The sequence below is a fragment of the Dasypus novemcinctus genome, chromosome 5, assembly GCF_030445035.2.
Source record: "Dasypus novemcinctus isolate mDasNov1 chromosome 5, mDasNov1.1.hap2, whole genome shotgun sequence".
NCBI lineage: Eukaryota > Metazoa > Chordata > Mammalia > Cingulata > Dasypodidae > Dasypus > Dasypus novemcinctus.
This window is the reverse complement of record NC_080677.1, coordinates 71,072,418-71,093,708: the sequence shown is the minus strand read 5'-3', so window position 1 is coordinate 71,093,708 and position 21,291 is coordinate 71,072,418. Positions and strand designations below refer to the sequence as shown.

The following is a 21,291-nucleotide window of genomic DNA, read 5'->3' as shown; positions in this document are numbered from 1 at the left end:
GGTATCTATTAGAACTTTTACATCAAAATATAAAAGAAATTTCTGAAGAGATTGCTGACTTAAGAATTAGATCAAGAGTTGATTATACTGGTTTTAAAAATTATAATGTGACAAACAACATCCAATTTTAAAACTTTTTTTGAAAATGCAACCATACTTAAAGAATTATTGTTTTAAATTATTCTTCCTATTCAGTTCCTAATTTCTTCCAAGATCTTTTAATGCTATTTATATACAGTGACTAACAATTTTATTTTACCTAATATATATAATTTGGCATATTATAAATTGTTTTATTCTTTGCAAAAGGACCCTTAATTAATAGTCATTGGAATTATATTGTTGTTTCCTAAATGGCAAATGAATGGAGCAGCCCTTCTGAAGGATGTATCCTGAAATATTTAATGATTCTGTCAACCTTATGCTTTCTTGAAACTCTAGGTTCCACAATACCATACTATTGAGTTCTCCTATTTCATTACAGTTTTTTTTCTCTGTCTAAATCCCTGGCCTTCTTCTCTTCTAAACCTTCCTCCCAAGATTATTTCCCCTTGTTATTTCTATTATTTCTTTGCTCAGAGCTGACAAACCAATAGCAAATGTACTGCTACTCACCTCTACATCTCCCAGGATCTTGGTCAATTCTGCTAATTAGCTGCAGTCTTTCCCCCCAATAAAAGAGATGATGTATCATAGTTTAGTAACTCTTAAGTTTAAGGAAATACAATAATACATATCTGGTTTGTAGTTTCATATGTACTTGTCTGATTTCTACTATTAGACTCTAGGCTGCTCAAAGGGCAACACTCATAAATTTATTTTTTCTCTCTCAACATTAAAAACAATGCCTTGTCTATGGCATAACATTCAATAAATATTTGTTAAATGAAACAGAAACTAATCATCAACTGGAGAAAAAAAGTTAAATGTCCTAATTGTGATAAGCACATTTTTTAATAAATATAAATATATACCTTGTACTTCATTAAAAGTACAATCAATGTGGTATTTATTATGGTTTACATAGTCTTAACTTGATCCTAAGCCACTAAATTTATGAAAGTATATTTAATTTAATGGAAATTTGTTAAATACATACTAAACAAATCCATATTTAAGCACACTATTTAACTTACTATTTTATCTTACTCCTTACATATTTTCATTATATATATATCGGAAAGAAAAACTCTAGTGATTTGAATAAATTAATACATTTTATAATTTTATAAATTATTCCATTTGACTATATAACTTTCCAAATTGCATCTGAAATACAATCCTCTAAACATGTATTTTTCTCAGCTGTGTCTATGCAAATAAGGCAGAATCTCAAACTGATTCAGATTTTGTGAGTTTGTTTTAATTCTGTTTACTTGATTTTCTGTTATTTCTTTTAATAACTTTATATGCAACTGAATGAGGATGTTTGCCATCCTTTGCACAGGAACTGATAGAAGAACCAAGAACAACCAGACTGAACCACTGTGCTTTTTATTGAATTGTCTTTATCATTGAGACCAAGTTGTACCTAAATGTCAATCATTTATGCCTGCAATTGTTTGATCTGCCATGATTGGATCTGCACTTTAGAAATTAAACTTAATAATAATAATACTTTGCAAATTGCTTTAAATTATTTTCCAGAGATTAATAATTCCTCCTTTTTAAAGCTGATAATATTTTCTTGAGTTCTTAAATCCAAAACACAACTGAGCTAGTTTTTTAGCCTAGTATTATTCGTTGTCAACAGTTATATGAATAGTTTAATTCTCCTAAGTATCAAATATTGGTCAAACTATTTCTTTAAAAAATTTTTTGTAGATATTATGCTGCATTTTTGCATGGAGTACATTTTGAAAGAATGTTTTCAACAAAATATTTGTGGTGATAGACCTAGTTTAAATATAACTTGACTGCCTCTGCCTTAGCTTTTTTACCCTCCCCGGAAGAAAGACCTCCTGTTCTGTAATAACCTCAGACAACCACATGTGGATTTCAAGCTGATGGCCATAACCATTAGGCAATATAAATTGTTTACCTACATTTACCTCAATGAGATATTTCAAATTTTACTAGAGTCATAAAATACATGTGAAAAACAACTTATAGTCTATAACTTGTAGTTTAATTGAATTCAGAGAAAACACAATTTGAATACAGTAAAATTTGTTTTGTCTACATGATACTAAATAACTTGTTGGAATGTCATACTGTTCAAATTATAGCAGCATCATTCAAATACAGATATAGTATACACTGGGTAAAAATTTGTGAAAAAAAATCTTGAACAATACATGAGTTCATCCATGTCATGAGGTATGTGATTGGGAACTCTAATTACCTGAGGAATCCAAGATTTCAAAAGAAAAGAAAGCCACTGCTGGCCAGAAAATAAGTAACATGCTTACATGATATAAAAACAAAGAAAACATGTAATATTTTCTGACATACATCTTTTAAAAATAATCACAATTCCCACACATATTACATATATAATTCAATTTGTTATAGTTGTCCATTGTCTTATTCTATTTCAGCATAATCTTTATAAATAAATTTCTTGTATGCTTAATTTTAAATACTTTTATTTTAAAATTTCATTTCAATTTTATTCTTATTACCTTTACATATTTTATAATTTGTGTGCTGCATATCTCATCTACTTTATTAAATCATTTTTTTCATAGTCTTTAATGAGCACGAGTACAAATTATCCAAACATATAAATGAGAAATAAAACATCTTTATATGGTTGTATATAAATAAATGCTACATATTGGGATATCTAGAAAAATTGCTTATCTTGCACCATGTTGACAAAAATATTTGATAAACAACTAAGTTTATCAAATTCCCTCCACATATATGCTCATCATGTACACATGGCCTTTTGTTATTTATTTAGGCTTCACACATACCCTCTAGAGTTTTTATTTTGTTATTTTACAGATATGACTACTGGAGAAACTTTTTATTCTTCTGCAAAAGTCATTTATATGTACAAAATATGTGTAAAATGTGGATTGCAAAAAAAAGTAAAGAAAAAAGTAAAGTGGTTTCCAAACAACATAAATCTTGTTTAACTATATAGATTCATTCAAACATTGGTTAAATAAAAAAAAAAAAACACACACACTAGCAGTTTTATTTAATTGACTAATTGTTAATAAAAATGGTCAACCCAATAGAGAAGAAATCAGAAAGTAAATAGTCTGCTGGAATTTTGAAAGGAAAAACAGTCTTCCTTCAAATCCAGTGACTGCTTAAGTTCTATTTAACTCTAAATTTGATTTCTAAAATCATATCTATGTTTAGAGACAAATTAGAAATGAAATCATTTTCATGAAAATGTATATATTCTTGTGATTCCTCAGGAAATATGGCAGTTTGAAAGGAGAGATGTTCATGTTCTTTTAGTGCTTTGGAGCCTTCGAAGTTATGAAGTAATCATGCTTTTATTTTATTAGAAATATTTTATTTCTAGAACTCTAACTATACCTAAATTCAAAAGTAAACCATAGAAGAAAAAGATATACAAAGAATCAAGTGTTTAAGGCTTCTTGGTTTGGGCAAGGCTCTTTGCACCTCTGTACCCTCTTCTCTGACCTTCAAAATTAGAGTTGGACTAGATAATTTCCTAAATTCCTCTGGTTCCACATGATAAAAATAAAAACCTACTTTAAACCAGTTTTCAGTTAAGTCTGCATTTTTCTTAAAACAGTATTTCAATGTGAAAAGTTAGCAGAAAATTTTAGGGCAAAAAAAAAAAAAAGCCAGAGAAAAAGCAAAACAGGCACTTCTGGAAGGCTTTAACATGAAAGCATACCTATTTCCAATCTTTAAAATGCTACATACGTAGTAATAAGATTATTTCCAAAGCATATTTAGTGTTACAATTTCTAGCATGTAATACAAAATATGAAATCTTGTCAAATACAATATTCATAATCAGAGGGAGATAAATAAGAAACCATTTACTTAAGGAGATTTATAAAATTCTACATTATGCTAAAATCAGGGATTTATCCAATAATTCTCACAAAGAGAACATTCTTTGAATTGAACACTGATATCATAAAAATGACAAATAATTTTCTATTACAAAATCTAGCACAAAAATACTTAATGGCTCTAAATCCTAATAATTTCACAAAGTGGAAGAAACTGAACAACAATTGTTAAAATGCGCTTGAAAAGAAAAGAAACATATAATGCAAAATTTTCCAACTATGGATTTAAAGGATGACCATATTTTATTGACAGAATTATCTGATAATGGTTTTAGAAAAATGGACACCAAACAAAGCAAGCAAACAATCAAGAAATGGAACAATAAAATAATAAACTAAAAAGGAATAAAGAAAAACCATGCTACAAAATATATACACAAGATAAAATTCCCATTTACAAGAAATAAAATTGAAGTCAACATGCAAAAGATGCACCAAGAAAAGTAGAATACATCCTTGGAGAAGGAAAATCAAACATGCAGAAAAATAAGAGTTTGAGTTTTGAGAGTAACAAGGTATTCTGAGACTCAAATTACCTTCACTGTCTGACATGGCATGTTGGAAGTCATCCATGATGAATGCTATGTCACGATCATAACCTCGAGTCCGTGATTCTTCTCTCATGTGTTGCTGAACTTCAGGCAATGAATGACTTGATCCAAACTGATCCCTGGTGTCTGCAGATATTGGTGGTAAGGGTCCAGCTGCAGCCCTGGCCATTCCCATTGGCTGACCAACCGGACTCAGTGGACTTTCTTCTTCAGAGTTCTGAGCCACAATTGGTATTCTTCCTCTACTCTGGCTAATTGGCAAACTGGTAGGCTTAGTTCTGCCAGAGGGTGATGCATGACTAAAGGAGACATCGAGAGCTTCAGCCTCTTGAGCCTTTAGTCTTAGAGAAGAGCTGGAAGAATCCCTTTTAATGGATAAATCAAGACCATAAACAGATGAAGGTCTAGAGGAAGGTCTCGACCTGCTGCCACTACTGTATGGCTTATCTGCTTCATCCTGCAGAGCTGACCTTATGGTGTTTCCTAATGTGCCCAGTCCTGTGCCAAGGGATGATCCCATAAATTTTTGTTGGTCTGTAATGTTTTTTCTGAGGCCAAAAGTGATGTCATCTTGAAGAATCCTTGCCCTGGAAGAAATGCCACCAATAGATGAAGTACTAGAAGTCAAATAGCTTGAATAATCAGGTTCAAGATCTCTACTTTCTTGAATAGGTGAAAATTTTGACATTTTAGGGTCAATTAGTGATTTCTTATGCTTTGATTGCTTTTGATAAAGTATGGCTGCTGGTAGTTGTTTTGCTGCTTGTTTTTCAAGTGTGAGTCTACCGATGCTATACTTTTCAGATTTTGGAAAATGTCTGTAGCTGGTGTCAGCATGGTAATAATGGGAAAGACCAGCAAGGTGATCTAAGCTCTCTGCTCCTCTACGGAATTCTTGTTTAATCTGATGTTTCAGAAGTTTTAACTCATAAGGGTCCTCCATTGGGTCTTCCTCTGCTTTTACATATGTATGCAATCTGGAGGAAGTCTGTAAAGGGGCTAGGAAATCCGTTACTTCTTGAGACCTACGTGTCTCAGTTGTTCGAAGGAGTCGGTCTGTTTTTGACATATCCTTTTCATGTAGACTAAATGCAGTGCTTAATGCTGCTGTTCCTTTGGTAATCTCTCCAATGTCATCAATTAGTACATAATTTCGTGGAGTATGATGGTCAATATCTGCATAGAAAGAATCTGCAGATATGCTTGATATTGGACTGCTTGCCATGCTACTTCTTTCTTCCAAACCTATTCTCAAGTCTAAACTATTGTACTTACTACCAAGGTGGGAAACAGCATACGTATTATCAGTAGAAACAGGTGCTATCATCAATGGTTGGTTGCGAATCACCTCATAGTTTGAAGTTACTTTGGGCTCCAAATACAATGTTGTTTGCCGTGGCTTTTGTTGTATCACCATCATCTGTGATGGTAACTGATAAGAAGGTTGTGGGGTTGGTGTAGGTTGAGCTTGAGGCGTGAAGGACATTGTAGCCACAGCTTGGAAGGTGGGCTGAGTCTGATAAGGAGAAACTTGTTGATGGTATAAAGTTTGTTCCTGAAAATGGGATTGTTGGGTGTACGGGGTTGATGCTTGTGTTGGAAGAGCAGGGGAAGAATATTGGTATTGCGTATAGGGACTGGTAGATGGAACTAGCTGAGATTCTGATTGGGTTTGTGGTGGTATAAATTGGCTGAATTCAGTTTGGGGAGCAGTTCTTGGTCGCTCTATACCGTGCTGACTTTCTATTCTGCTTGGCCTGGTGCTGCTCACTTCACTGTCTGACATATAATCACGATCTTCTGCTACCCCCTGGAGGTAGGCTCGCTCTCTCTTTTCTCTCTCCTTTAATAATGCCTCTTTCCTCCGGTTAATTCCCATTTCCAAATACCGGAGTTTGGCATCAATCTCCTTCTCTTCCTCATCGAGTTCTGCTTGCTTTTTTCTAAGCTTTGCTGATTCTCTCTCCACAAGATCAAGCTCTCTATCTATGTCCTGGAGAATCTTGGCTCGGGCCATTGTGTTGGTTCTGCAGATCCTTCTTCTAGAAACTGTGCCCATTGTGCTGTATGTAGACTGAGTTCCTGTGGAAGTCTCCTCTGGAGGTGGATTTGGCAGAGTTCTCTTAACTTTTTTCTGGGTGCCAGAGGATGTCATGGTTTGAGAACCTTTAGTCTATAATTAAGAAAACAAAACAGTACTTTATCATCAAGGAGAAAAAATCAAAAGACTCATAAACTTCATACTTTTTAGATCACATTCTGAATGTTATCATATCAGTAAGAGTAGCACCAAAGGCCAAGATACTAAAGACTTTGAACAAAGAGATGAGGATATCAAATAGAAATTCTGCTTGAATTATGATTTTCCTGTGATTGGCTGTGCATCATGATGCAGGATTTATAGATAGGTAGGTTGTATATGATACCTAAGAATGCATAATATCATGCATATTGTTTGATCAGTAATTGTTCACTTTGCTGTTCTTATCGCCTAAGCACAGAAGTAAGGACCTGTGTTATACATGGGTACACTATATAACCATGTAGAACATGAAATTTAAGAAGAATTGAATTCCAAAGCCATAAATGACTTCAAAACTGGACTTCTTCAGGACTTGAATTTTCCATCATTATTAAATTCTTTAGACTATGACAAAGTTGTCAGTTATACTTAAATTGTGGTACTGATAAAAATGTTAGAATAAAACATAGACTATATCAGGTAAACTCTAATGTGGACTACAGTGGTGGATTATTGCAACCAAAACAGAGGTCATACATTCAAATACGTATAGGGACAGAACAAGTGAGGCAGTTTAATGTCCGATTAGAGAGAAAGGAGGTGAATGGGTTGAGCTGAGTTTAAGTCCCATCTATAAATGTTGGCTCCAGAATATGGCTGCCATGAAAAAAAGCAGGCCCAATGTTGCCAGATGTATTTATTTCAAGAGAAGTAGAGAGTGCGGATTTAAAATTTTGTCCCCCATTCAAATATTTTCCAGATATTTTTGAGAACACATAAACCAAGGTTTTGTGCTGCACTGACAATATGAAACCCCTGGCCTAAAGATTTTTTTAGTATATGTGCCGTGTCCATTGAGAAGCCCTAGAGTATCAAACATAGCTACCATCTAGTTAAACGGAAGCAATAGGCTTTAAACAATGAAAGAGATGTAGAAAGGAGAATCCAAGAGCCCAACAGACTTCAGTCCTTCCTTGAGTTCACTAGCTTTTATAGAACTATCCTTTATCATATTTGGCTTAATTTTAAATACGATCATAAATGCCTTTTCCTCCACAGCATACAATTTTCTTTTCCATTGTCCCTAAAATACAAATAGCTATTCAAGTCACTTAAACAGATATTTATTAAGGGCCGACTCTGTTCAAAGCACTTTGCTTAGGCACTTTTACACTTAGAGCCCCAAACTTTAGGATAATTAACAATATATAGATTTAAAATTTAAGTACTGTATGGACTTCGTTTTAGGACTTATTGGTAGCACTTACAAGGATAGACAAATGTAATAGAAAATTTGAAATGATGCTGCACAAATGTATATTACTGTATTTAATTCTGACGCAATCATTATAAAGTAATAGAGTTCAGAATCCCCAAACAGAGAATTAAAACAAAACAATGGTTGGAGGCCACTCCAATCAAGATGGTAGAGAGAAATTTCAGGATTCCATCCCCCCATGGAAGCTATGACCTACCAGCAAGACCTGGCTGAAACATCTTTCTCAAAGACCCAGAAAACAGTTAAAGGCTTGTAGAAACAAGGTGAGCACCAAATCAAGAAAAAGGCTACTTAAAATGGTAGGGTATTGTGGTGTCATGGCTGTCCCTTCCCCTACTACCTCACGGGCTCGGCATGAAGCCAGCCCCCACTCTGAGTGCAGATCTGTGGTAAATCTAGAGAAAGCAGAGTAACTATTGTGCACATATGGAAGCATGTACATCTGGCATAATATGACTGGTGGTAGCCTCAGAGACTAAACCAGAGTATTCAATGCAGGCTTGTCAACCCAGAACTTGCCCTGTTTGTAGAAGACAGCTCACAGAACTCTCCTACAGAATAATGTGGAAAAGCAGACAAGTCATAGATGTCTGGGGAAAGGGATTACTGACTGTAGGACATACAGTCAGTGCCCAGGACCATGAGGAAACAACATTATAGAGAAAAGAGGACTTTTTAATCAGTATAAAATAGGGAATTCCTAGGACCATGCACCCAAAACAAAAGGCATATGCACAGAGAGGATCAGGAAGGTTGTTATGCTCTACCCTGGAGATGTTTTCTAAACTCATATGAATAAACCCTGAGGGAACGCATTGCAAGACTGAGAAACTTGTTTTCTTTTTTCCCTTTTCTTTCCCTCTCCCTTTCCCTGTTAGTCTGTGGCACTGATGAAAGCTCTCTCATAACACTATCTGGATATACTAGCTGGATACAAGCTAGGAACAGATGCCTCAGAGTCTAAATTCTAGGAATAACATATTAAAATATCAAAATGTCCAAGTTCCAACAAAAGATTACAGCACATACAAAGAAACAGGATGTGATGGCCCAGCAAAGAAGTTTAAAGCATTAGAAATTATCAATGAAGAGGACCAGACCTGGGACATACAAGGCAAATATTTTTTTTTTAAAAGGTCTTAAATATGCTCAAAGAACTAAAGAAAATATGTGGACAAGGAACCAGAGGATATTAGGAAAATGACAGATGGACACAAAGAGAAAATCAATAGAGAGATGGAAATTATGAAAAGGAACTAAACAGAGCTGAACACTATGGTAAGAGAAATTTAAAATTCCCTAGAGGGTTTTTAACAGTAGATTGGAGGTGGCAGAAGAAAGAATCAGTGAACTTGAAGAAGAGATCGTTGAAATTATGCATTCTGAGGATCAGAGAGAAGAAATAACGAAGAAAAGCAAACAGAGCCTGACAATATACACATGGTTGAAGACCCAGAAGGAGAAAGAACAGAGAAAGGGACAGAGAGAATATTCAAAGAAATAATGGCTGAAAACTTTAAAAATTTAACAAAAGACATGCATAAAAACGTCCAAGATGCTCAACAAATTCCAAACAGGATAAACCCAAATAGATCCACACCATTACATATTATAATCAAATTGTTGAATGCTAAAGATAAAGAGAAAATTCTGAAAGCCATGAGGGTGAAGCAATGTGTCACATACCAGGAAGCCTCAATAAGATTAAATGCTAATTTCTAATTGGAAATCATGGAGGCAAGAAGGCAGTGGGATGACATATTTAAAGTGCTGAAAGGAAAAACAAAAATGTCAACTTAGAATTCTGTATCTAGCAGAACTATCTTTCAGTAATGAGGGAGACTTTAAGACATTCCCAAATATAAAAATCTGAGGGAATTTGTCACCACTAGATCAGTCCTATAAAATGCTAAGGAGAGTATTGCAGATTGACAGGAAAGAACAGTAGACAGTATTTCAAAGTCATATGAAGAAATAAAGATCTCTAGTAAAGGCAGCAAGTCAAGTAAATATAAAAGGCAGTACTACTGCACTTTTATTTTGTAACCCCACTTTTTACTGCCTACTGAATCGAACAGGCAAATTAGAACATTACAGATTTTTAATGAAAATCTAATGATAAATTAGTGGTTTCAACTCAATATATAGAAATGTAGTTCTTGACAACTACATAAAGGTGGGGGAAGAGATGGGACTAGAAACATAGTTTATATATTATATTGAAGTTAAGTTGGTATAAACCAAATGAGATTGCTACAAACTTATGCTGTTAAATTAAAACCCCAACATAACGATAAAGAAACTATTGGAGAATATGCAAGCTCATAGATGCAGAAATTAGAGTACAGTTTACCAGTGGCATGGGACAGAGAGAATGGGGGGTTAATGCATAATGGGTGGAAGTTTTTGATTGAGATGAAGGGAATGTTTTAGTAATGGAAGGTGGTGAGTGTACTGAAACTTTGTGAACATGATTAATCCCACTGAACAGTATGCTTGGCAGTGATTAAGATGGGTAGCTTTACGTTGTATACATATTCCCTCATTAAAAAAAAAAAAAAAGAGCAACTGAAGAGAAGATGAAAACTAAAGGCAATATGTGATCCTGGATAAGATCTAACAGGGGAGAAAAGGCTCAAAGAGACATTATTAGGACATTTGAACAAAATGGAATATATACTATTAACTTTATATGAATGTTAAAATATCTTTGTTCTTAGGAACTGTACATGACAGTATTAAGTAGTACCAAGAGCATGATATAGTCAACCTACACTCAAGTGTTCTGAAAATGAATTGATCGACAGACAGATGGATGTATAAATAGAATGATACAAAAAATGTGGCAAAATGTTAAAATTGGTACATCTAGAAATCTCAGGGGTTAGGGTTATGTTGGAGCTTTCTTTATGGCCTTTGTACAATTTTTGTAACTGTTCTGTAAGTTTGGAAGCATTTCATGATAAAAAGTTAAAAACGACAATATGATCAACTTTGGAGACATTAAAGACATATGAAAGATAGCGTATCATGATTAAAGGTGACAGTGTTGTAGGCCCTGAGTACAGGTGACCAGACAAAAGTCTAGCAAAAACTTGGTGCTTAGTAAGATTTTCCTTGATAACAAACTTTGTACAAATTGCTTTCAGATAGATTAATTTGCCCTTAATCTAAGAAAATTATTTTACTCTCTCTATATAAACTTAAGATATTTAAAAACAGTTGTGCAAATAGCTGAAAAAGAGAAAGGAACAGAAAGTCCTAACAGCAGAATGGAGGTTGAAAGGGTACTGGAAGAATAGCTAATTATAGTTTGTAATACCTAGGATGTAACAGGTAAATAATCTCAGAATAAATTTTCCTGTCTAAATTAAACTCTTCTTCTCAGAGGAAGTCCAATTGTATCATGTGACTTATATGGCAAAGAAAAGGAACACTTCCTAGTCTGAAGTACTAGGGCTATTAATAAAAACAATAAAGTATATGGATATACTATGCTAAGGACTTTAAATATAGGTATGCATATTATCCCATTGTAGAAACAATCTAAACTCAATCTAAGGAAGTAGGATACCTATTTTTTCAAAAAGTTTAAGAAGCTAAAAATAAAGAGAGTCTACTGTTTAAAAATCATGGATGCTAGGCCAATATTCATCTATCACTATATATAATAAATAAGACAAAATTCAATTTATAAATTCATTCAAGTAGTTGTTAATTATAATTCTAAAAATGTATTATTCTAGACATTCATCACAGAGCTAAGAGGCATTAGGTAAGAAGAACATAGACCTTGCCCTCAAAGGACTCAAGAATCAGGAATAATTTTTAGATGATGTTTTAAAAATAAACCTCCACAGTCTTTTGATAACTAGCTCCCAGTGTCAATATCAGAGATACACTTCCAAACAACTGTGCTACTAGAGATAGGAATTCTTTTTCATAAGAAGTGTTTACTTTCAGCTTGAGGAAGAAAGGAAGAAAGTAAGGACTAAGAGATTACAGAAGGCCCAACTCTTAATGAATGGATAGGATTTCAATAGAATATTTGCTAGGTAGAGAGAACAATACGAGATGTAAATTTTCAGAGAAATTCCAAAGACCATCTGGTTTCATTTGAGCCTAGTGATGTAATAATATTTGTGATATGGAAATGTCCAGAAAGTGTTTTGTGCAAAACAGTGAGGCGTAAAAGGAAAGAGCAAGTAAAATGTATATAAGGAAGAGGAGGAGGAGGAGGAGGAAGAAGCAGGAAAAAACCTTGAAATCTGTATCTATATTAAATTTCAGTCCATCCACTTTATTCTTTTACAGATGGAATAGGCAACTCTGGTTATTAAATAATGGTTAAATGAACTCCAAGACAATGTGAAACAGCAGGGTAAACCATCAAACTGTAAATGTACAATCATAGGTGATGACTTGTAATGCAGCATACAGGATAGCAATCTGTGAAAGAGAAAATTTTGACAGCCCAATTTAATTTCTGTCAATTTCCACATACACAATGTGGAAGCAACAGATATAATCTGGCAAGGTTTCATCAGAGCATTTTATTTTATCCCATGGCAGAGTTATCAACACAGTTTCATCATAAGAACTGTAAGCGGTCATAAAAACTTTCAGAGATCTACAGGCGGACCATTGATTATGGTTCAAAATCAGTGTAGGGCAGGGTTTCACAGTCTTGGTACTATTGACATTTTGGACCAGATTTTGTTGCCTGAGGGGGGCTGCTTTGCACATTGAAGGATGTTTAATGGCCCAGCTGGCCTGTAACCACTAGACGTCAGTAGACATCCTCACTCCCAGTCATGGCAATCAAAATATCTGCATACATTGGCAAATGCCCCTTGACATAGTTTCTGGTTGAGAAACTTACAGTGATATAGGGGAATATATGGGATAATATCCTTAGGAAGAGATAGAAAATGCTAGTATTATTATATCATAGTACCTTAGTATGAATGGGCAAAGGCAAATTTCTTAGAGGAACTGGAACTTGAATGGTGACTTGAGAAAAGACAAGTGGGTGGAATATAATGTGAAAGAAAAAGTGACATTCTAGACTCTGGTAATTATCTGAGCAAATTAATAAGGATATTAATTATTGTTTGAAAAATTACATGCCAGAATCACTATGGGAGATCAGATGGATAGCTATGTTCAATTTTAAAATCAAGAACTTCCTGACATCTTGAAAACAATTTAAGAAGAAAGAATTAGAGCTAAACAACAACAATAACAATAACAAGAAACTTATCTGATAGCTTGGTGGAAAAAAGTAGTTGGGAACAATTTTAACCAACAGAAGACACTTATGTATTTTCACTCTACTAAATACTGAGATTATAATGATGAGTAAGACATGGCCCCTCCCTGCCCTTTAATTGTGCAATAGAATATATAGAGTTGGAGAACAGATATTGCTCTAAGAGTCATTTGTACTTATTTGGACTTTTCTCTTCTAGGGCCTGCATTTACTTTGAAGATGAGAGGAAGTGTTTTCTTTGTCTTGGTAAGATGAATAATACACATACATACTATACTTCTCCTGACTATTTGCTTCTATTATTATGTTTCTGGTCATTCATGCCTTTTAGGGTGTAAATCTCATCTATATAGTATGTCTCTTAATCATTAAGAAGGTAGATGAAGTCTATAGTTCTTTCCTCCAAACAAGGTAACTTGTTAAAATATATAAACATAGGGTAACATTCTTAACTTTGGGAAGTTAGGGTGGGAATGGTGATAAGCTGTAAGGTGAGTACAAGGCTGCAAGTTGAAAAATATGCTTTTGCACATATTTCCTTGTAGATTAATTGAAAGCAGAGTTTCACTTTCTGAAATTCTGATGAAAACATTAATACACCTTTGGAAGTCTTCCCCCCGTCTCGCCCCCCCCCCCCAACCATAACAGTTTACAGTTTTGAGACGAAATAGCAGTTGAATAAAGAAATATTCAAGGGTCTATCCTATGCATCCTAAGACCCATAATGTCTTCCTGAAATTAACCCATTAATTACCACCATCCCTCCATCCCCACACGAAGCAAAAACATACAAAATGTTTAGTTTAAGAACATGAGAATTTCTATTGCTTTAAAAAATTGGAGAAAAATAAAAGACATCAGAGGAGTGAACCTGTGAAAAAGGAAATTCTAAATGATACCACAAATGAAAAAATATATTACTGGTAAGACATTTAAAATCCAGATGAGGGAAATGGACTTTGGCCCAGTGGTTAGGGCGTCCGTCTACCACATGGGAGGTCCGCGGTTCAAGCCCCAGGACTCCTTGACCGGTGTGGAGCTGGCCCATGCGCAGTGCTGATGCGCGCAAGGAGTGCCGTGCCACACAGGGGTGTCCCCCGCATGGGGGAGCCCCACGTGCAAGGAGTGCGCCCATAAGGAGAGCCGCCCAGCGCGAAGGAGGGAGCAGCCTGCCGAGGAATGGCACCGCTCACACTTCCCGTGCCGCTGACGACAACAGAAGCGGACAAAGAAACAAGACGCAGCAAAAAGACACAGAAAACAGACAACTGGGGGAGGGGAGGGGAATTAAATAAATAAAATTAAATCTTTAAAAAATAAAAAATAAAAAAAAATAATAAAATCCAGATGAGTGTGGTGTGTTGGTGAAGGGGTGTTATATGGGAATTCTACACGTGCATAATTGTTTGGAGGTTCACAACTTCTAAAGTAAAAATAAGTAAAAGAAATAATAAAGTGTGGGTTAGGGAAAAATACACCAAATGTAAGAAATGGACTAGTTAGTAGTAATAATTTGACAATATTCTTTCATAATGTGTAACGAACGTTTCACAACAAGGCAAGGTGTTGGTGGTGGGGTGATTTAAGGAGCCCCTGTATGATGTTATATATGTTTTTTTTGTAAGTTCACAACTTTTAGTATACTTATTGTTGATATATGTTCATATATAATGATAAACTTCAATAAAATTTTTAAAAAATTCAGTAGACATTGTAATAGGGCACAGTGCCTTGCACATACAAAATAGGGTCATCAAATTTCTTCAACTAAAGTAGTGTGGAATAGTTTTAATAATTATATCCATGAATCAAAATATTAGATAAGCAGTATCTCATTGCTATGAGAATGACTTTGAATTATTGAAAAAATAGTAGACATCTTTATCAATAAACAGTCTTGAATCTCTATTCTCATGAGAGAAAACTTACTTTTTGTGAATGTAATTGACATAGTAAAAACATAGGTTTTCTCTCAATGTCTTAAGAATCTAGTAGCAAGAAACAGAAATGAGAAACAATTACAGCACTCTATTAATAACAATAACAAAATAATAGAACATATTTAAAAGTCACATATTTATAAGTTATTTCTGAAAGTCTAGTAATGTAGACAAAAATGTTCTCCGATTAATACTGTGAAAATGACATTCAATATTGCATCAGATATCTTTAAGCTTTTCCTTTAATGTGTTTCTTGTCCCGGTTTGTTTTGTTTTATTGCTGAAAGTCATTGCTCATGGGCTGAGCAGTCAGGCAGAAAACTAGTTTCTACCTCACTGGACAGAAGCATTAGAGATGTCAGTCTGTATGATATTTATTGCCTTATATGCTATGGAAAGCTCCAACAAGATTAATTTCTTTTCTTTCCTAAATCTGTATAAAATATTTTAGAAAGCTCTCTTAGATTTTTTTAGGAAAATATTTTATGTATGTATATATATATTTATCATCTTTCTAAACAACATTAAGTCAGACAGTTATACTCATATAAACCAATAATGGAACATAGTATGTTCTGTTCATATGCTTCTTTAATAGTTTAGTAAAATGCTCACAATATGTAGGTTTCCTTGTTGCTGTTCTTTTGTCTGTTTAGAAACTGCTTTATTCAAATATTACAAACAAATATAAAGATCAAGAGGAATATTCCTATTTTATAACAAATATCAAAGTAGTCTTTTACTTAGAGTGCTTCAGTAAAGGATGAATTCTTCCTCAAACTCCTTATTGTCAAATGGCAGATTGAGGACCCTAAGAAAGTAAGGACTGAATGGACACTGCCTTTGTAGTATTCATCAAAGATTTTTAATATATATACCATACATGCACACTTTGGCTAATTCATTCTTTTCCATAAGATAACCAGTATTCTTTTATCAATCTGTTCATTGTATATTTATCAGTCACTAAGAGGTGCTCTTTCTTTACTAAAGTAATCATCTAATCCATGCATGTTTTTACATTTTCAGAGTCATTCTCGGTCTAAAGCCTTACATCATAACTGAATAATGAAATAAAATAGCTTTCTAGAGGGCCTTTTTACTTCAAGGCATCTCTTAAAGACCACATTCAGCAAATCAATCCTTACGTTTTTCCAAATCAGTTGATCTACTGATGATTATATCATCCAAATTGTTTTGCCTGGATTTCAAAAATCTGGCAAAAACACACCTGCCCATCTGCTTTTTTTCTTTCTTCTTGCAATTCTCACTTTAACAAAAGTGTTTGTCATCTCTCTACATGTTCTTTCCTGCATCTTATCTTTATATATGTGTTGTGGGTTAAATTGTGCCCAACAAAAAGATAAGTTTCATAAGTTCTAACCCCAAGTACCCAAGAATGTGACATTATTTGGAAATAGAGTCCAATCCAGTTAAGATGAGGTCATAGTGGATTAGGGTGGACTCTAAATCCAATGACTGGAATCTTTAGAAGGTCATAAGAAGAAGATACAGAAAGACACACAGGGAGAATGCCATGTGATGATGGAGACAGAGACTGGAGTAATGTATCTACAAGTCAAGGAATACTCAGGATTGTCACAAACACCAGAAACTAGGAGAGTGGCATGGAACAGATTCTACCCTAGATTCTCAAAGGATGCATTTGCCATGACAACACCTTGATTTGATTTCAGACTTCCAGGCTTCATAACTGAAAGAATAAGTTTCTGCTGTTTTAAACCACCCAATTTGTGGTAATTTGTTATAGCAGCACTAGAAAACTAATACATCATGCCAATTAATATTTCTTCAACATGTATTTATACTGCATTACCCTATAAAATATATTTTCAATTTATTCAAATTTAAACATCTTAAATCTATGTTAAAGTGAATACTATATTTGTAACTAGGATATACAGATCAAGGTTCAAAAAAGAAAAGGTTTATGGCTAAACACAATGCCATAAATTTGTGTACTTTTAATATTAAAAAAAAGGGCAGGAGGTGATCTAAATTTACATTTATTTATTTATTTATTTCTCTTCCCTCCCCTCCCTGCCCCGCCCTGCCCCAGTTTTCTGTTCTCTGTGTCTATTTGCTGCATCTTCTTCTTTGTCCACTTCCGTTGCTGTCAGCGGCACGGGAATCTGTGTTTCTTTTTTTGTTGCATCACCTTGTGTCAGCTCTCCGCCTGTGTGGCACCATTCCTGGGCAGGCTGCACTTTCTTTTGCGCTGGGCGGCTCTCCTTACGGGGCGCACTCCTTGCGCATGGGGCTCCCCTATCCGGGGGACACCACTGTGTGACACAGCACTCCTTGCACACATCAGCACTGTGCATGGGCCGGCTCCACATGGGTCAAGTAGGCCCAGGATTTGAACCGCGGACCTCCCATGTGGTAGACGGACGCCCTAACCACTGGACCAGGTCTGCTGCCTAAATTTACTTTTAAACCCTAAAAAATCCAAAATTTAAATCTGAGTCACAATCAACTGAAATTTTATGTATATAAATTATGGATATATGAATTTATTTATTTATTCATTTATTCTTGAGTGTGGAAACAGATCTTATATGAATGGTCAATTTATTTCTGTTAGCATTATATTATTTAATTTGTGGATAGGTAGAGGAGAGCCATGCTTAACAAATTTTGAAAAAAAATTATAATTTAGAATAGATATCACATAGTATTATGATTAGCATACACTAGACAATATAAATGTTTATTATATTTACTTTAACTAAATAAACTAATAATATCTTTGTTAACTAAATTCACAGTTAAATTGATACACAATTCTGGAAGTGTTAAGGCAACAGATAAAATTTATTATATTTTTATCAATGGTTTTCTTCAACTTACAAACACTCATTTATAGATATCTTTTACTCATTTAAAATTTATGAAGCAGTAGGAAAAAGGAGATAAGTCAGATAAGAAACTGCTTAGTGAAAAAGTAATGTAAATAAATGAAAATAGTTAAAAGTGATGTGATAAATTAACTTGAACATGAAATATGAATATTTTAGACTTGAATATAAGAATAAAATCAAGATAATTTTGAAATAGATCAATAAGAGTATAGGAAGCACAGAAGTGGTAGGTTTAAGAAGTAATCGGTTACCCATGCCACATACATTACAGGTATCATAAAAATGTAGATTTTGGATTTATCAACTAGATAGACATTGGTGATGCTAGGAAAAGCAGAGTGCTTGTACTAGGTTTAAGAATAAATGGTGGAAAGCGGACTTGGCCCAGTGGATAGAGTGTCCGTCTACCACATGGGAAGTCCGCGGTTCAAACTCTGGGCCTCCTTGACCCGTGTGGAGCTGGCCCATGCGCAGTGCTGATGTGTGCAAGGGGTGCCGTGCCATGCAGGGGTGTCCCTCGTGTAGGGGAGCCTCACGTACAAGGAGTGCGCCCTGTAAGGAGAGCTGCCCAGCGCAAAAGAAAGTGCAGCCTGCCCAGGAATGGCGCTGCACACATGGAGAGCTGACACAACAAAAGGATGCAACAAAAAAAAAACCAGATTCCCGCTGTGCCGCAGACAACAACAGAAGTGGACAAAAAGAAGAACACGCAGCAAATGGACACAGAGAGCAGACAATTGGGGTAGAGGGAAGGACGAAGGGGAGAGAAATAAATAAAAAATCTTTAAAAAAAAAGAATAAATGGTGAAATTGGTTTCTACAAAGCTATGACAAAGATATACATATATCTGGCTTCAGTGTAGAAAGAATAGATGGGAGTAAGGATGAAAGTAGGAAACAATTTAAAAGCAGTTTTAGAGATCTAGGTAAAAGAAATAGATGATATGCCTTCAAAAGCAGTGCTGGCAGTGTTATTGTTGTTTTTCTAATATAGTACACAACAGAAACCTATAGAACACTAAGGTTGTTGGCAGGATTAAGTAACTGGAGAGATGTTCAACTAACTTCCTTGCTGGCTGCTGGACTCTCTTGCTCCTTTCCATATGGAGCTTGGTAGGGCACATTGTAAAATGGCAGAAAGAGGAACCAGAGAGAGTGTGTGAGCAAAATGGGAAATACTGTTTTTTATAACCTAATTTTGGAAGTGATATCCCATCATTTTTGCTATGTTCTGTTTATTAGAAGTAAGTCAATAGGTCCATTCCACGCTCAAGAGGAGAGAATTACACAACGGCTTAAATACAAAGTGGTAAGAAATCATAGAGCCATTTTAGAAGTTGTCTCCACATAAAATAATGAGGGCTTTATGAATGATTGCAAATGAAGGATATGGGAGAAGTCAGAGTCAAGAAAGATCACTTGAGTGCACATAAGAGGCTTATATATTTGGTCAATGAAAGTTAAAGGAGCTTAAGTCTTCACTTTGATGTAGGACATATATTTATCCACTATGAACATGTCAGGTCTTACCAAAGAGTTGAGCATAGCAGAGAATAAGAAATTATATTGGGTAGTACAACCTCATAGGAACTGGCAATGGGAAGGTGTGATTAGGGTGGTTCCTATAACTTTTAGTTGCACCAATATTCCTGTTTAAGTATCCCTTTCTGGCAGTGCTCAGGAGGGCAAATCCAGGTAAGGAAGAGGCAGATAACTGTATTCATCCAGGTGAATGCTTTGCTGCCAGGGTTGTGAGATAGATTATTAAAATAATAAGAGGACTGTTGAGGTGGGCAACCATGGATTAAGAGAGCAATAGAGATAGGAAAAAGTAGAAGCTACAGTGGACTGGAATAGTGGTGAATTTGAAGAATTGATGCTGGTAGTATGTGAATGAGAAAGCATTCAGATTGAAGTTTGACATGAAAGTAGGATCTATGATTTCTGATTTAGATAATTTTCATATTTTAGGTTAGAGAGCAATTCTGGGAATGAATGACAGATGTGGAGAAGAAGTAACAATTACTGGAGATAAACTAACTTTAGGAAGGTAAAGGAGTAGAGAAACTAGGTACAGAGCACCATTTTCATATAATATGTTGACCTGGTAGGACTTTTGATGGTGAGATATCAGACTTTTACATAAAGGAGTAGTCATATGACAAGTATGCTTGTAGATAAATTATACCAGATTGCACTTTCCAGTGCAAATGTATTTTTGGAAGAAAAAACAAAAAACAAAAAAAACCCTCACAAGTCCTTTTTCCTTTCCTTTATTTTGTTAACTCAGATATTTGATTACTTGGGAAATTACCTTTGCCACATCCAGAAATGAGAAAAAATCAAGTTTGACTGCAGGAAAAGTACTTGATAAAAGTACATGATAAGGGATAGATTAGGTAGGAATAATCCTTGGGGATTAGAGTCCAGACCAGTCACTTAACGTGCAGAGCAGGCCCTGACCAGTGGGAAGATGGCTTTAAAGGAATATTTTAACATGATAAACCATAAAATAAAGTATGCTTCTGGGTGAGGCACATGAAGGAGATTTTAACAAAAGCAGGGAAACTGCAAAAAACACTGCTTCCCACTGTTAATTATTAATGACTCATCCCTATTATAATTTAAATCTGCTACTTTCTTTGTAGCTTTCTCTGCCTGGTATATCCTATATATCTGACCTCATGGCTCTTTAGCATGTATCATTATCTATAGCACCTATTCATATACATAGTATACTTTGCCTACTACGGAAAAGAAAGAGGCTATCCTTTCGTATCTTTGAATCACTACAGAGGTTTCAACAATGTCTGGAACTAGACAGAAATCTATTGAATAAATAATAAATCTAGAGAGACTAAAGAATGTATTTCTAAGCCCTTTTCATGTGATGGCTTGAATTCTGGACCAATTTTAATTAAACCACTGGAACTGATTATGTTATGGAAATTCATTTTGATATAATTAACATTATATAGATGATATTTAGTTAACCTGGAAAGGACTGAAGAGAAAAAAATATAAACTTTATATGTTAGTTTTCCTGTTATTGCATATGTATTCATCTATTTTAGAAGGATGACCTTTATTGATTTGACTTTATTAACTTTTA

At 34.7% G+C, this 21,291-nt stretch overlaps 1 protein-coding gene across 1 annotated transcript in view; it reads right to left on the bottom strand.

The window, feature by feature from the left end:
* The window catches only part of PCLO (piccolo presynaptic cytomatrix protein), a 376,758-nt gene that overhangs the window by 152,973 nt on the left and 202,494 nt on the right, over positions 1 to 21,291 (bottom strand). The window contains exon 7 of the mRNA XM_071215189.1: positions 4,550 to 6,737. Coding sequence (XP_071071290.1) covers positions 4,550 to 6,737 — 2,188 coding nt within the window. The remainder of the gene's footprint in view (positions 1 to 4,549; positions 6,738 to 21,291) is intronic.